General features: G+C 35.5%; 3 protein-coding genes and 1 pseudogene across 3 annotated transcripts; 1 reads left to right on the top strand and 3 right to left on the bottom strand.

The window, feature by feature from the left end:
* Nucleotides 1-718: 718 nt before the first annotated feature.
* Nucleotides 719-2,981, bottom strand: LOC139885272 (calcium and calcium/calmodulin-dependent serine/threonine-protein kinase-like; annotated as a pseudogene).
* An 804-nt stretch (nt 2,982-3,785) lies between these two features.
* Nucleotides 3,786-4,250, top strand: LOC139885264 (putative defensin-like protein 20). Its single transcript, XM_071869192.1, has 2 exons — nt 3,786-3,843; nt 4,069-4,250. The coding sequence occupies exons 1-2, from the start codon at nt 3,786-3,788 to the stop codon at nt 4,248-4,250; spliced, it is 240 nt and encodes a 79-aa protein (XP_071725293.1).
* Nucleotides 4,251-4,763: 513 nt separating this feature from the next.
* On the bottom strand, nt 4,764-6,043 carry LOC139885268 (chalcone synthase-like). Its single transcript, XM_071869194.1, has 2 exons — nt 5,863-6,043; nt 4,764-5,764 (listed from the first exon to the last, which is right to left on the bottom strand). The coding sequence occupies exons 1-2, from the start codon at nt 6,041-6,043 to the stop codon at nt 4,764-4,766; spliced, it is 1,182 nt and encodes a 393-aa protein (XP_071725295.1).
* Nucleotides 6,044-14,901: 8,858 nt separating this feature from the next.
* Nucleotides 14,902-16,181, bottom strand: LOC139885269 (chalcone synthase 2-like). The gene is made up of 2 exons (XM_071869195.1): nt 16,001-16,181; nt 14,902-15,902 (listed from the first exon to the last, which is right to left on the bottom strand). The coding sequence occupies exons 1-2, from the start codon at nt 16,179-16,181 to the stop codon at nt 14,902-14,904; spliced, it is 1,182 nt and encodes a 393-aa protein (XP_071725296.1).
* Between the last annotated feature and the right edge of the window lie 1,597 nt (nt 16,182-17,778).

Raw genomic sequence — 17,778 nt, 5'->3', positions numbered from 1 at the left:
TAGAATGAATTCAACTAAAGTGTGCTTTTTGGAACTGATTAGTCTTGTAAAATCTTCAAGAGAGGTAACACTGTCAAATCTTCTAATTCTGTGACTACTTTTGAATGAAAAGAGGACATAATTGCATGGATTTGTGAATGAGTTAAACAAATAACATGGAAATTGTTGGATTTAGTGCTGAGTTGCAGCAAACAACCTTTGATTAGGTTCTGTTAATTGGTCGTTCCTTTTCTACTTCTACTTGTCCCATTTGCAAAGGCCAAGATTGTTTTCGGATCCTGATAGACAATTATCGACTTGAGCGTCATACGTTGCACATTTTAGGGATCATAATAATGTGTGCTTTCTCTATTCTGACAGACATGTAGGAGCTACTAATTAAATCTAAGAGTAGGAGACGTGTGTACGATCCACTGTGCTTGGAAGCCACGGAAACATGTGTGATTCATGAAGTTGATATATCTAACAGAACAAGTGAAACTAGTAAAGGCATATCAGAAACTGAGGATTTGTAAATTGTAACATCACAGTTACACGTAAAACATGTACTTTTGGCCTATTTTACGCCAAATATAGCATGAATACAACTCAAGTTTGGTTTTTGGAACCTATTAGAGTCTTGTAAAAGCTAATGTTATACAGATTTATCGTCTGAATGAGACTGTTTCAGTCTTGGAATTTTTTTTAAGGTATAACTGTTTCTTAGAACTTGATGAGATTATTGTTGGCGAAGAGAAGAAAGGACGACATCCTGGAGGGAGCTGTCTCTTTGCATAGCTGCTTTGAACTCTTCAAAAGTGACTTTTCCATCGCTGTTTGCATCCATCAGGTCAAATATCTCATCCAATTTTCCCGGTTCTGTTATATCCGCTGGCAGGCATTCTTCCGGCAAAGCCTGCTCGCCAAAAATTCAGTACAGCAGTAGGTTAAATGACCAAGTGAAGTTATTTTTCATTCAAATAAAGAAAATGAAACTTACTCTAAGCATTGAAGCTACTTCTTCCTTGGTAATGCATCCAGACCGATCTGTGTCGTACATCTGTCCGTAAAAGGTTACAGTTAGCGTACAATGACAATCCATTTTATATGCTCTCTGCTATATTATACTACAAGTAATTTATAGATTCAACCCCTTAAGGTTTCATTGCAATATCCAGGTATACTTTGGCTCCCATAAGAAAATATCATTGCCATGCCTCTGATAGACAAATGCAGGAAAAGTTTATGGTGTCATAATACAAATAGAGAACGAGAGGGAACCTGGAAACACAAACGAAGAGCATCGTCTCCTTTAGAATTTCTAAGGCTTGAAAAACCACAAAGAATCTCTCTCATGTCAACTGTTCCATCGCGATTGTTGTCGAATAAATCAAAGACACGTGGAGCCATAGGAATCAGTGACACCATGTTCATTGCCTTTAGCACTTCCTCAAACTCCGGTAAAGTGGCATTGTCGCCATTAGCACATCTGCACTCATTTTGAATCAAAGCTTAAAGTTTCTGTCTGCTTCACAAATGCAATCATTTTGAAGGAAAAGTTTAAGACTTTTCTTACATTTTCTTGAAGTTCACCCTCAGATTCTCAATTTCCTCTTCTTTAAGATCATGGGTCCCGAGTAATGATCTGAGCTTCTTCGTTCTCAAGAAAATCGTGCTGCTCCACACACTAGCTATCGCCGCAGCACGCAGCTTACGCCTTGCATTGAACCTCTGAAGTCGTGAAACAATATCAGGATCCATCTGATCTTGTTTAGCTGAATCGCCGATAACCCATGGATGTTCTAGAAGCTGTTTTGGAGAAATAACCGAATCACACACAAAATGATTGTTTGCTAAGAGATTGAAATGGAAATAAATATTACCTCTTGAGCAGTTGGTCTCATGTCAGGTTCTACTGAGAGAAGCCGTTTAATCAGATCCTTGGCCGATGAAGTAATGTTCTTCCATGTGCTTTCATAAAAGCTAAAATCTCCCTGCACCCAAAAATGACTACAATCAGCTACTTGCAAGGAAATACTTCTAGCGTGGCGTGCAATTCATTTGCGTGAGAAAGAAGTTGACTCACAGACAATATCATTTGTTGCTTTTGCCGATTCGTCAGAGCTATGAAAGGCGGATGCCTGGAAATTTGACAGTTAAAAAGTTTAAAAATGGCGAGAGATGTCGAATAAAAGAGCATTTCATCGAATAGTTGGTGGACAAACACAATATGCAAATTATGATGATCAGAGAAACAATTCATGTGCTTACCCAGATAGCAAGATATACAAGATCACTCCTAAAGACCACATATCACTCTTGCAGCTAACGACTCCCCCAGAAAGAGCCTACGGCGACACATAATCTACCGAGCCGAACAATCCGACGACCGGATCAGTGAACTCATCCTCCACTGAGCTCAACCCAAAATCCATAATCTTCAAATTAGAATTCTCCGCCTCACTCAGAAACAAGCAATTCTCGGGCTTCAAGTCTCTGTGCACGATATTCGCCTTGTGAATCGCAGCCAGTCCACTCGCAATCTGCCGGACTACTGCCGCCGCCGCGACCTCCGAGTACCTCTCGTTTCTCACTATCCGGTCGAACAGCTCGCCGCCGGAGCACAATTCGAGTACGAGGTGGACCCCACCCTGGTCTTGGAAGACGTCGTAGAGGCCGATGACGTTAGGATGAGGCGAAACGTGGGCAACTATCCTTTGCATGACTAAAATCTCGTTTGTGAGCAACGCGTCGGAGATTGAGCTATGTTTTAACCCGACTGAATTTATCGATTTCTCCGCCACACGCGGCGGTTTCGGAATTCCCGACGGAGTTGGAGGGGCAATTCTTTTTAGGGTTTTGATTGCTACGTGATCAGCTTTATTATCTCCTCCATTGTTACATGATTTCTTCTTGCCTTTTCGAACTATAGAGAATCCTCCTCGGCCTAGAAACTCCGAGACTTCGTATTCGTCGGATAGTTTTCTTAGTGCTTGAGGCATCATCGGAAATTGGTTTCTTGGGAGTGAAGAAATAGAATCTTGGAGACTGATGAGAGAGTTGCAGGCGAAAAAATAAGAAATGGTTGAAGAACGCGGTTTAGTTTTGAAATTAGCAGGCTAATGTAATGATTAGTTAGTTTTAATTAATTAATTAACTAAGTAATTAATTAATAATTATGATTAGTGTATAGCATTATGGAATATACTCCGTTAAAAGAGTAGATGTCAAGGAGGATGAGACAGAGACAGAGTCAACTAGTAATAATTCTTTTGCTTTCAACGTCATCATCGAGCACAAGTGTACTTTTTTTAATATGAAAATAAAATTATTATTCCATTATTATTAACTTTTTTAAGCGCAACTTACATTTTCTTTGTTTTTTTTTTTGATAATCTTTTTTTTTTGATAATCTACATTTTCTTTGTTAAGAATTACTCTCAACGTCTAATTAATTAGGGTGCTAACATGCACCGGACACCGTTGTATGTTAAATCTTTTTTTTTAATAAAAAATAAGTTTTTTTAAAACGTTTAGTATATTCCGAACACTAAATGAACGCATCTTTTGTTAAGATTAAAAATGATATGTGGGGATGTTACGTAGGTTGATGTTTTTATCCTGAAGATGTACCGGAAACGGAATCATAAACGGAATCAAGATTATAATGAATTTCAGTACCCTAAAAGTTAAATGTATCATGCCTATAAATTTCATTGGCATTATACCAAAAACGAAATCAACAGTAAATCAAAATCAAAATCAACATTATTTATACATCCTTATAGTGAAAAGTAATTCTCGAAATGGCTCAAACCCGATATTGTTTCTTTATCCTCGCCATTGCTCTCGTTTTAACTCTAGGTATGCATGTTACACGTCCTCCTTTGATTACCTTCCGTGGCAAGGAAGTGAAGTCACGTACGGATTTTAGGCATAGAAATGAATGTTTTCTTAAAAGCATGAGAGCTCATTGTCTCGAATAATCAGATCACACTGTACTTTGTTAGATGGAATAATTAGAAAACAACAAATATCGATACAATAATATTGGTGACCTAACTTGCATTTTTTATTTTAATTGTGTAGATGCTAACGAGCAAGGCGTGGATGCATCGATATGCTGCAGAGAACATCCTGAAATCGGAAAATGCATTAAAGGCGTCGATGATGGACCCGACGGTAAATGCAGGAAATTCTGCAATAGGGAATGCAGGGGTGTTTTCTTCAAATTGCTTGGACGTCACCATAAGTGTATTGTTGACCAATAAATTCTTTCATCCTATACATACATTTTCAATCTTAATTCTTTCCTAATTAATCCCCTAAATAATTTGACAATGATATAGCTAGTGGGTTTGTTTGTGTAAGTAGTCAATGAGCTACATTTGTATATTGATATATCGAGCATACGCATATATATTATATATTTTGATTAAGTTTTTACATAATACATATGAAGCATATTATTTGAATTTTTTACGTATATCAAAATTATTAATTTTAATATAAAAATATTTTTATTTTATAATTTTAACTTCTTTCTCAATTAAAGTATTAATTGTATGTGGTGTGTAAAAAACATATTGATATTTTCAAAACGTCAATTATTTAAAATAAAAATAAATCAAAAAACATCATCTATTTGTTTACGAAAGGAGTACAAAACTTAATTTAATTTGAATAAATTATTTTTCTTAAAGATAAAAGTTCATGAATTTAATTTCAAGCACTGCATATTCCATTGATGGACTATTAGATAGAAATGAAATATGTTTCCAAAACTAATTGGTTGGGCAACTATGCAATACAATGGTCTCCATTGTGACTCCAGGTCCGAGGCCAACAAGAACACCCCAATCTAATCCATCACCGGTTGTAGGTTTTTCTTCTGCCAATGCTCTTTTTCTCATGTCATCCAAAGCGAAGATAACGCTAGGTCCTCCCATATTTCCATAATCACTAAGAACATTGAAACTTGCTTTCAATTTATCATCTTTCAACCTTAGTTTTTCCTTCACTTTGTTAAGAATTGCCGGACCTCCGGGATGAACGATGAAAAAGAGAGAGTTCCAATCAACAATACCATTAATATGACTAAATGCTTCCTCAAGATTCGCTTCGATATTATCACCAACCAAAATGGGAACTTTGGGCGTAATATAATATGTAGCTCCCATTTCACGCAAATTTGCTCCCAACACACCTTCCGAATTGGGAATGAGTGTCTGCTTAGCTGACTCCATTTGAAACAGTGGACGCTCGACTGAAAGATCAGGATGGGCCCCAATGATGACAGACGCGGCTCCATCCCCGAATATCGCATTACCAACTAAGTGGTCTAATTCCGTCTCAGAAGGTCCATGGAAAAACATTGTCGTGAGTAATTCAGAACATACAACAAGAACACGTGATCCTGGATTGTTCTCGGCTAGATCCTTGGCCGAGCGGAGAGCAGCTGCACCCGAATAACAACCTTGCTGGTAGTACATGTACCTTTGGACGTTAGAGTTTAAGTTGAGCAACTTAGTGAGTTGGTAGTCTAAACCAGGCATCTCAATACCAGTTGCAGTAGTACATACAAGATGGGTGATCTTCGAAATTGGTTGACCCCATTCTTTGATAGCCTTCAATGCTACTTCCTTTCCTAGTTGAGCTACTGCCGGTAATAGTAATTCTTGACGTGTGTCGTAAGATGCAGCTCCGTTGGTGTATATATTGGGATGAGTTTTGAACATTTCCTCACTTACGTGCATATAACGCTTTTTGATTCCTGATCTATCACCTAAATATTGAACAACAAATGAAACATATAAGAAACCGGAGATGTGAGTATTAATGTAGCAATATTTCATTCATTAGGAATATAAATACTATACTTACAAATGCGTCGAATCTTCTCTTTTAATTCAACTTTGTCCTCACCTTCAGTGACACGAAATATGAAGTCTGGAAAATCTACTTGCTCGTAAATGTTGGTCGGATTTTCTGTGGCAATAGCCAGAATGGTGGCCGCACCTTCGCCTTTGGTGGTCGTTGCTCTGATGTCGCCGTTGGATGCCATTTGGTGGATCTTTTAGTTTTCTTTTGATACTATTTAGCTTGTGATGTAGAGAGAAGATTGCTTGGAAACTAAAGTGAGCTTCATCTTCTATTTATATTGACGCAGGCTCTGATAGCAGCTAAACAAATGGCCGCCTTATTTCACTCATTTCGCCACCTTCTAATTTTTAAAAACATATTGTTGGAAATGTGGCCCACGTTATTACATTGTTATTCAATAAATTATTACACATGTCGATGAGAAGAACAAAAACATGTGGACATATATTAAAATTAAGTTTAGTTCTGGTCAATATATATTTCAATCCTGAATACGAATCTGGTATCTATGTACATTTCCATTGTTAATACTGAATAATTCAATATTATATTGATGTTTTTCTTTTTCCCTTTTTCAAATACAGTAGTTAAAATTTTATTCAACCAAAAATATACAGCTTAATATTATAAGAATTTTAGTGCAACAACCCTGTACTATTTACTTCCATCTATCTATCCATAAAGTAATATATTTTTCTATACATTATTGACATAATCATTGAACTTTTTACCAAATCTATAACTCTGTTTGAATTACAATCCTCCCCTCTGAATAACAATTTATTTCGCGCTTGCCATATATAATATATCATAGCCAAAAAAGCCCATCTTCTAACACACGCAAGAGTTGACTTGCCAATGGCTTTCTTCGCAAACCAGCCCAACTCACGATGCCAGACTCGAAGGATGCCTGGTAATATCCACTCTTGACATAATATCATCCCAGATTAGCCGTGGAAAAGGGCAAGCAAAGAAAAGGTGTGCGATTGTTTCACTTTCCAAGTGACGAAAAGGACACCAGTTCGAATCACAAACCCCCCACTTGAATAGTCTATCACGCACAGTCAATCGATTTTTTTATAGCAAGCCATAGCATAAAACAATGCTTCGACACATTCCCAATTTTCCACACAAGATAAAACCAGTGTACATTACATCTCTTTCTACGAATAATATTAAAACCAGAAGAGATTGTGTATATACTTGATGGATCAGCAATCCAAACAATTTTATCATCACAATCTGCTCGGCAAGGAGTCCCTCTCACCAACTCCCATGCACTAGCTACATCATCAATTATAGGATCCGTCAACCTCCAATCTCCCAGACCCCAAACATCATATACTTTAACAACTCTTTTAACATCTGCTTCTTGATAAGAAACTTGAGGAAACAGATCTTTAAGCGCTTTTCCTTATTACCAAGGATCAAACCAAAAACTAAAATTCTTCTGACTTCCTAACTGATAGCTATAGAAACTCTTGAAAGTGTCCCTCGGCTTCAGCAGATTACTCCATACAGAGCTACAATCAGGAGGCTTCCTGACTCCCCAATATGACAACCTACTTTGCTTGGTGTGATTCACCCATATAGCCCATAGAGATTCCTTGATAGCCATGATTCGCCATATTTATTTCCTAACAGCAGCTTTATTCCATTGAGCAATATCATTAATGTCCAATCATTTCTCTTTCTTCAGTAGACATGCATCTTTCCAAGCCATAAGAGACATAGAATTTCTCTCACCACCAGTCCACAAATAATTGCGATACTTAGCCTCGATGATCTTAATTATGGCCTTCGAAAGTAGGAAAACAGTGCACCAAAACACATGCAAGCTGTTAAGCATAGACTTTATCAACATTAACCTACCAGCATAAGACAAGTATCGAATTGTCCAACCAGAAATTCTTTTTGTGAATGTATCCACCAATACCGAACAATGCTCCTTCAATTTTGTGCTAATTAATGGCAAACCCAGATATCTAACTGGCAATAAACCTTCCCTGAATCCACTAGCCACAATCAGATCCCTCCTCATATTGGAAGCTTTTTCACTGATATAAACTTGGCTCTTAAATTCATTGACTTGGAGGCTCGAAACATAATAGAAATGAAGCAGTTTTTTCTTTAGCCATAACACCGAGTTGATATCCCCACCACTAAACATGAACAAATCATCCGCAAAATAAAGGTGGGTAAGTTTGAACTCACAACACCCTGTATGGAACACAAAATCAGATGGAGGTTGAACCAAGCTACACGAAAGATACTCTATGAGAACAACAAACAACAGAGGAGATAGGAGATCTCCCTATCTCAACCCTTTCCTCCCCTGAAAATATCCTTCAAAACTTCCATTTATCATCAATGTATAAGCAGCTTTTCGAACGCATGTCATATTCTACATAATGAATTGTTCAGAAATCTCAATTCTCTCAATATCTCCTCTAAAAACTCTTGAGAGACAGAGTCATATGCCTTCTTTATATCTATCTTGAACGCACACATTATTTCATTCAAATCCTTGTGATAATTCTGCACTAACTCATGGGCTACCAGAATATTATCGAAAATATTTTTTCCCTTCACAAATGTTGACTGCCACGGGCTAATAAGTTTTCCCTACACCAAACCCATTCTAGCAGTTAAAATTTTCGTAATCAACTTATAAACCACAGAACAACAAGCGATGGGCCTATAGTCAGATAATCAAGCAGGGTTATCACATTTTGGGATGATCGTTAAAGCCAAGGCACTAAACTGCTTTGATAATTTAGAAGTAGAAAAAAATAACTTAATTGCAGCCACAACATCTACGCCAACAATTTCCTAGTTTTTCTTAAAAAACGGACTATTAAAACCATCCATACCTGGAGATTTATTGCTTCCAATACCCTGCAACGCAATTGTGATCTCCTGAGTAGTAACTTTTTTACACAAATCCACCACGTCTGCTTCATTCAACAAAGGACCGCATCGGAGGACATCAACATCAATAGCTTGTCTGTTCAACATCTCAATACCTAACAAAGCCTGATAAAAGTCCACCATTGCATTACTAATAGTATTCTGGTCAGTTACTATCTCACATGAACTCAATTGCAGCCTCGTTATAGCATTTCGAACCTGACGTTTCTTGACGGATCTATGGAAGAAGTTTGTGTTGGCACCACCCTGTGTGAACCATTCAACTCGAGCTTTTTGTTTATAAATTGCCTTCTCTTGTACAAATGCACTACGAAAAGCCAATGAAATAGCTTTCTCTTCCTGCTGTAGAAGCACATTAAATGGATCATCTTGTAAACTAGTTTGCAGGGAAGTCAACAAATCTCGCAAATTTTTAACCCTATTAGAAATGTTGGAAAACTCCTTATTTAGCAACTTGAGTCTCCTTTTTGTGGACTTCAACTTCAACCACAAGCGATGCATTGGTTCCCAATCACTGGTTCATTCTAAACTTCACGTAGAATAGCTTTAAAATCTGAGTGTTCCATCCACATATTAAAGAAACGAAAGGCTTTAGGCTTATTGTTCACGAATTTCCCCAACTTAACAACAATGGGAGAGTGATCTGAGACTCATGCACACAAAATCATATAAAAAGCCCCATTGAAATGAGTAGCACATTCATCATTCATAAAGCATCTATCCAATTTGCAGTAAATTCTACCATCCTCATCCTGAATATTATTCCATGTAAATAAAGGACCCTAAAATGACATTTCCAACAAATTATCACAAATCACAGCTACTTCCATCTCAGTATCAGCTATCATATCTATACCACCCCCATCTATTTTCTCCTCATTCCATAGTATTGCATTGAAATCTCCATGAACCATCCATGCCAAATGTCCAAAATTTTGAACAGTAGAGAGGAAATCCCATAAACAACGCCTCCCCTCCAAATCATTGTAAGCATATACTACTATCCACAAAATCCCTCTGAATAACCAGGCAATGAATCCATTAAGCATTAACATTCAATACATGGATATTAACCAATCTAAATTCATAAATAATCCATATTCTCCCAAAATGAGATTTTAAATTATTATGAATCAACTCCCATCCTTGCATAAATAAACCACTCCATATCTGATCAACTTTGTAACCCTGCACTCTCGTCTCCAATATTCCATAAGCACATAAATTTTCATCAACAATCAGCTACTTGCATTCTGATTGTTTAAAGGGTTCATTAAGACCCCTTATGTTCCAAGTGGCTATCTTCATCCTTTATCTATAGGATTGAGCAAGCTCTTAGCCCGTAAACCATATCCTTCATTATACCTTCCACGACCTGGTTGAACATATACTCCATCTTGCTGTCCAGTGCCTTGTTTTCCCATTAGTTTCGGAGAATCAACAATCACAGGACATTTTTCTTTCTTCTTATGATTTACCTTATGCCATTCATTACTGTTGATTTCTTCCGAACCCTCCTCAAAACTAGGACAACCAATCACAGTGATAACACCCCCATACAACCTATTCCCCACCTCCTCAGGAACACATTCTAGTAAAACGGCCTCCCTGCTAAGACTGCATTCCCCATCTTCCTTCCTAACTACTACCTCTGGACCTAGATTCTCACCAGCTTCCTTCATACTTATTACCTTTGGAGTTAGGTTTTCACCCGCTTCCTTCATAATTACTAGCTCTGGAGCCTCAACATTACCAATAGTCATTGTCACTTGTTAGGGAACAGTCTTTGAGGCCTTCTTCAGATACCTACACTTATCCTGTACATGACCCATATTCTTACAATGCTCACAAATAATAGGTCGCCATTCATATTCAATTTCCTGAGTAAACAACCCTCCCTTACCATCATCAATTGTCACCTCATCAAGAAAATCACCCTTGATGTCCATTATCACCAATATACTGGCAAAATCCAGTCGTGATATATTTCGAGTGTACTGATCCAAACGGATTAGATACCCACGACTGCTATCATATCTTCAGACCAGAAATACATAGGGAGTGAAGGAAATTTTAACCAGATAGGTAATCAGTGAACACCACATTTGAAATATCAAGATTTGAATCCCATTCTTTGATCATAACTGGTTTTTTATTAAAAGGCAAAGGGCCAGCTAAAAGAATTCTGTTACGACTTGCTAAATCAACAAAATTGACAATAAAAATATTCCTCTTAACCTGGCGATTAAGTCTCTATTTCCGTCCATTTTCTTCCGATTTGGAGAAGGCGTAAGTTAGCTGAAGCTAACGTATCATGCGCTTAGAGAGAATAGCCAGAAAGCGAGAGAAAGAAGATATGAAACGCAATGAGAAAGATGACTAAAAATATTATATTGATGTTGTTACACAAATTTGATATAAGGTTTTTTTTTATTCTAAACGTGGGATAGGATATAGATTAATATTTGTTGAAATCATCTATTCAAACATCCAATAAAAATAAATTATAACTTTCTATATAGTCAAAAATACTCTCTCCAGACCATTTTAAGTGTCTCGTAATAAAAGTTGTGAATTTTAAGAAATTAATTAATTATAAAAAAAATTACATGTCTGTCCATTATTTATTATTCAAAAATCATAAATATTTATTAAAAATAGAATATTTATTGAATTAAATGCAAGGATAAGACTGGAAAAAATAGCTCAAATATACATGAATTTCATAAAAAGACACTTAAAATGAACCAAAATAAATTTCACTATGAGACACTCAAAGTAGACCGGAGAGATATATTTTAAAGAAAAATTAATACTTGTTGGAACTATTAATACTTTGTCCGGGTGCATGTATTTTTTGAAAGAATGCGACTATGGTTCGCACATGGTTAGTTTGTCTTAGCTACTGGATTAATTTTATTTGGTTTACTTCGGGAGAAAACAATGGGTGAAAATATGGAGAATTTAATGATTAAAAACTCACCGTATGGTTAATGAGATATATTTAGGACTCTCTTTCAATTCCATTAAATTTCGTCCATATTGTTCTGATACTAATATCCAATCGATATCGTAATTAACAAACCGAACAACTCCGTGAGCAAAGACTTGCCTAGTTCTTAGGAAAACTTCCCTAATTTTTATATGCTTGAAAATTTCTTCCGAGAATGGAGGACTTGCGAGAAAATTTCTTTACAGAAAGATTATTGTACTTTGAGTTGATCAACTTGACTCTATAGCTGAGGCGGTGACGTCACGATTAATCCTTTTCCGAATAGATTTCTAACTTTAAGTATTGGAAACAAGACTAAAATTCTCTTCTAGAAGCTTAATTTATGATCAATTAAGTTTATCATCCTTAACTTCCAAACCCTTTAACTCTCAGTCATAGTTCGTAGCGCTCTCACAGCAGAGTCCTTAACTCTAGGAATGTCCTTAGTGCTCCCCCAGCTGAGTCCTCAACTCCCACCAAAGATCTTAACATCCTTAGTGCTCTTCCAGCCAGGTCCTTTATTCTAGACACAAGTCCTTAATGCTCTCCCAACCAGATCCTTAAGCGAGCTCCGAGCCGGGATCTTAACTTCAGCTAGAATATGCTCAGCTAAAATCTTAATGCCCAATCGGGACGTCCTTAAAGCTCTAATGAGGTTGATCAATTTTACATCTTGACCAAACGACTTTATGCGTGGAAATGTTTAAAAGGTTGTTAAAAAATCCGATGTGTCTACGTTAAGTGTGATGGACTAGGTCTATTCCAAGAGAACGTATATTTTAGTGCCCAATGATCAGTGATGAACAATCGAAAAACTTTACGAACTCTAAAATAATAAGCCTATACCTCGATTTTGTCTCCACTTTACGTCACTCAAGATCTTTTTCATTTCTTTTTTCAAGAATCACTCTATATCCATTATCCATGCATCAGAAAAAAAAGTACCACTCTATATCCATCTATCTACGTAAACTTGTCTCCCAAATAAATTTTTTTTTTAAGCTCATAATTTTTTTTTTCCTAGTATAACATAACGAGTACAATTAAATGGTTTACTTTTGATATTAGCAGGCTAATGTAATTAGTTGTTAGTTGCTTATAATTTATTATGATTAGTGTATAGCATTAATCAAATGATGGCATTTCTCTTCTCTATTAAGGAATAGAGTAGGTGATGTGTGAAGGAGGATGAGATCATGAGAAGCAAGACGAGTCAACTAATAATCCTTTTGCTTTCAACGTCATCATCGAACACACGTATACTTTTAAATTAAAATTATACGTATATTATTCCATTAATATTATGATTAGTGTACAGCATTAGTATTTTTTGTAGGGCAACTTACATTTACTTCTCTTAAGCTTAACATTAATCATCGAATTATTGACCTCCGTGGCAAAATTTAGCATTGATAAATTTATAGGGAGTAATACTGTAGTATTTATAATTTCAAAACTATATATATTATTAGTATTGATCAGAAAACTCAAGGGAGTTTATTCATTATGTCTGTTTCAATGTTTGAAACAGCGTATGGATTATGATCTCTCTCAATATTGAAGGTGATCAGTGAACCAAATTCTTCACTAAGTGATATGCATGAACAGACTATAACGATAAAATGCGCTACTTTTGCCCCTAATTAATTGTCACATTTCTTATGTATTTTATATAAAAAATTGTGAAATTTAAATAGAGACGGAGAGAGTATACAGTAAGTAATGAAGAATCAATTTAAAATGTTGAGAGAATTGATCGAGGGAGCCAAAAATTTATCCAACAAAGAGTCGTAAGTGATTGATCAAAAAAACTCAAAGTTGTTCTTATATACTAATTTTATTGCATTCCCTCTAAATATATTACCCTAAAAAGTAAAAATAGAATGTTACATGCCTATAAATTTAAAGGCATAATACCATAATTTCTTCAAAATAACCAAAATACTAAATCAACTTTATACATACTTATATTGAAAGGAATTAATTTCTGGTGTGATAATCGTCGAAATGGCTCAACCACGATATTATATTTTTATAATCCTCGCCATTGCTCTCGTTTTAACTCTAGGTATGTATGTTACACGTCGTCCTTTCATTCGTAGATACAAATCTTCCATGGCGTGCTAGTGAAGTCATGGATTAAAGGCTTGCATGGAAGTATATTTTTCTTTGATTTTTCTAACAGGTGGAATATTCCACCAGATAAACATGGAAGTGTACTTTTTTATTATATTTAAATAAGTTTCAATGCATGAGAACTCATTCCCTCAGCTTTTACGATGGAATTGGAAAACTACAAATATTGATACGATAGTATTGGTGACCGAACTTACATATTTCTTTTTGTTTATTAATGTCTAGATGCTAACGAGAAAGGCGTGGATGCATCGATATGCTGCAGAGAACATCCGGAAATCGGAAAATGTATTAAAGGCGTCGATGATGCACCGGATGGTAAATGCACGAAATTCTGCAATAGAGAATGTAACAGAGAGGTTCCTACAAATGAAAGCCCACATTCAAAGCCCAACAACAACTCAACATATTTTGGACAATATTCCTTAAACCAATCATATAGCCGTTAAGCCAATCTTTTGTATAGCGTAGAATATGCACTTGTTATTGTATAATTACGTAAATAGCTCACACTCAATTGTATAAATACAGTACCAGTACAAGGAATATAATACACTTGATTCTAAATCTTATAGAATGCAGGGGAGGCTTCTGCAAATTGCTTGGACATCACCATAAGTCTCATTGCTATTGTTGACCAGTAAATACTTTCATCCTACATACATTCTCAATCTTATTTCTATCCTAATTAATCGTCTAAATAAATTGCCAATGGTGTGCAGCTAGAGGGTCTGTTTGTGTTATTAGCTCATTAAATAGTCAATGAGCTACATTTGTATATTGATATATCATCGAACATACGCATATTATATATATATAATTTGAATAAATTTTTAAATAACTTCTAGCATTACATATTACAAGCATTACATGAATTTAGTATAATTTTTTTTTGAATAATAGTACAAGAATTTAATCTCAAGCATTACATATATTCCATCTGATGAAATATTAGATAGAAAATTAAATCTGTTCCCAAATTAATTGGACGGGCAACTATGCAATACGATGGTCTCCATTGTGACTCCAGGACCAAGCCCCACAAGAACACCCCAATCTAATCCATCGCCGGTTGTAGGTTTTTCTTCTTTTAATGCTCTTTTCCTCATGTCATCCAAAGCGAAGATAACACTAGGCCCTCCCATATTTCCATAATCACTAAGAACATTGAAACTTGCTTTCAATTTATCATCTTTCAAACTTAGTTTCTCCTTCACTTTGTTAAGAATTGCCGGACCTCCGGGATGAACGATGAAAAAGAGAGAGTTCCAATCAACAATACCATTAATATGACTAAATGCTTCCTCAAGATTCGCTTCGATATTATCACCAACCAAAATGGGAACTTTGGGCGTAATATAATATGTAGCTCCCATTTCACGCAAATTTGCTCCCAACACACCTTCCGAATTGGGAATGAGTGTCTGCTTAGCTGACTCCATTTGAAACAACGGACGCTCGACTGAAAGATCAGGATGGGCCCCAATGACGACAGACGCGGCTCCATCCCCGAATATCGCATTACCAACTAAGTGGTCTAATTCAGTCTCAGAAGGTCCATGGAAAAACATTGTCGTGAGTAATTCAGAACATACAACAAGAACGCGTGATCCTGGGTTGTTCTCGGCTAGATCCTTGGCCGAGCGGAGAGCAGCTGCACCCGAATAACAACCTTGCTGGTAGTACATGTACCTTTGGACGTTAGAGTTTAAGTTGAGCAACTTAGTGAGTTGGTAGTCTAAACCAGGCATCTCAATACCAGTTGCAGTAGTACATACAAGATGAGTGATCTTCGAAATTGGTTGACCCCATTCTTTGATAGCCTTCAATGCTACTTCCTTTCCTAGTTGAGCTACTGCCGGTAATAGTAATTCTTGACGTGTGTCGTAAGATGCAGCTCCATTGGTGTATATATTCGGATGAGTTTTGAACATTTCCTCAGTTACGTGCATATAACGCCTTTTGATTCCTGATCTATCACCTAAATATTGAACAACAAATGGAACATATAAGAAATCGGAGATGTAATTATTAATGTAGCAATATTTCATTCATTAAGAAAATAAATTGTAAACTTACAAATGCGTCGAATCTTTTCTTTTAATTCAACTTTGTCCTCACGTTCAGTGACACGAAATATGAAGTCTGGAAAATCTGCTTGCTCGTAAATGTTTGTCGGATTCGCTGTGGCAATAGCCAGAATGGTGGCCGCACCTTTGCCTTTGGTGGTCGTTGCTCTGATGTCGCCGTTGGATGCCATTTGGTGGATCTTTTAGTTTTCTTTTTATTATATTTAGCTTGTGATGTAGAGAGAAGATTGCTTGGAAACTAAAGTGTGCTTCATCTTCTATTTATATTCACGCAGGTTTTGGGAGCAGCTAGCTCAAATGGCCACCTAATGTCACTCATCTCGCCACCTTCTAATTTTTAAAACATACACATTGGAAATCATGTGCCCCACGTTATGATATTGTTATTCAATAAATTATTACACATGTCGATGGGAAGAACGAAAACATGTGGACACATATTAAAATTAAGTTTAGTTCTGGTCAATATTTCAATCCTGAATACGAATCTGGTCTGTACATTTTCGATAGTAGTACTGAATAATTCAATTCTATATATTAGTGTTGTTACACAAATTGCATTAATTCTTGAGGTAGGATATAGGTTTGTTATTTTGGACCATAAAAAAAAGTTTGTTATTCATATAGGTTAATATTTGTTGAAATTATCTATCCAAACATGCAAGAAAAAATATACTTTTAACTTTCGAGTTTTTTATAAAATAATTTTTAAAGGGAAATTAATAATTTGTACTTTGTAGGACCTATACCAAGTCCATGTCCGAGTCTTTGGAGAGTAATTTTTTAAAGATTCCGACTATATCATATGGTTTGCACATGCATGGTCAATGTTTTAGCCACTGACCATGGAAAAAAAAAACGTTTTAGGTACTGAATTCATTTTATTTTAGCTCGAGAGAAAACGATGTGCGGAAATATAGAGAAAACAATGATTAAAATATTCATCATACGGTTAATTAATAATAGAGGAAAACTTCAACAACCAATAATAAAAATACAAGTAATAATTATTATTTTTGCAAATTTTTTTATAAATTTAATAATAATTTTAATATAATATAATATAATAAAATAATAAAATAAAATAAAATATGAATTTTTAATTATTATTATTCAATATTTTAAGATGGATTGATGAATTTTTATGGGAAAAATATAAAAAAAAATTGAAAGTCAAACACATCCTTAATCATAAAAATTAGAGATAATAAAAATTGTAACATATTTTTTTTTTACTGATCGTTATTTTAGAGCTAAATTTTTGGCTTAATGATATATTTAGGCCTCTTTCAATTCAATAAAGTATTATGGGCTTGGTAAAGATTTGCCTAGTTTTTTAAATGTTAGAAAAATTCTTCCGAGAATGGATCAGATGATTATTGTTTGGATCAGATGATTATATTCATCACTTGGGAGAAAATGTCTTCATGGAAAGATTATTGTTTAGATCAGATGATTGATTCAATCCTATATGACATTAGAGGAGCAATAGTTTGAACTTTGAAGAGTAAATTAATGCTTTGATTAGAATTTAGAATTATGGATGGCACTATTTATTGCTTCTGATCAAAAGCTTCTCAAATAACTTCCATGCTTAATTTTTTTTTATCAATCGATATGTAGTTTATATTTATCTAAATACAGTAAAATCTCGATAAATGAATGTTCGATAAATGAATAACCTCGACAAATGAATAATTTTTCCCGGTCCCGATTTGGGCTAAGAGGCTAAATGAATAATTTCGCTAAATGCATTATTGAATAATT

The sequence above is a fragment of the Rutidosis leptorrhynchoides genome, unplaced genomic scaffold (genome assembly GCF_046630445.1).
Source record: "Rutidosis leptorrhynchoides isolate AG116_Rl617_1_P2 unplaced genomic scaffold, CSIRO_AGI_Rlap_v1 contig91, whole genome shotgun sequence".
NCBI lineage: Eukaryota > Viridiplantae > Streptophyta > Magnoliopsida > Asterales > Asteraceae > Rutidosis > Rutidosis leptorrhynchoides.
The sequence above is the reverse complement of the archived record's forward strand: the minus strand, read 5'-3'. Positions and strand labels throughout refer to the sequence as shown.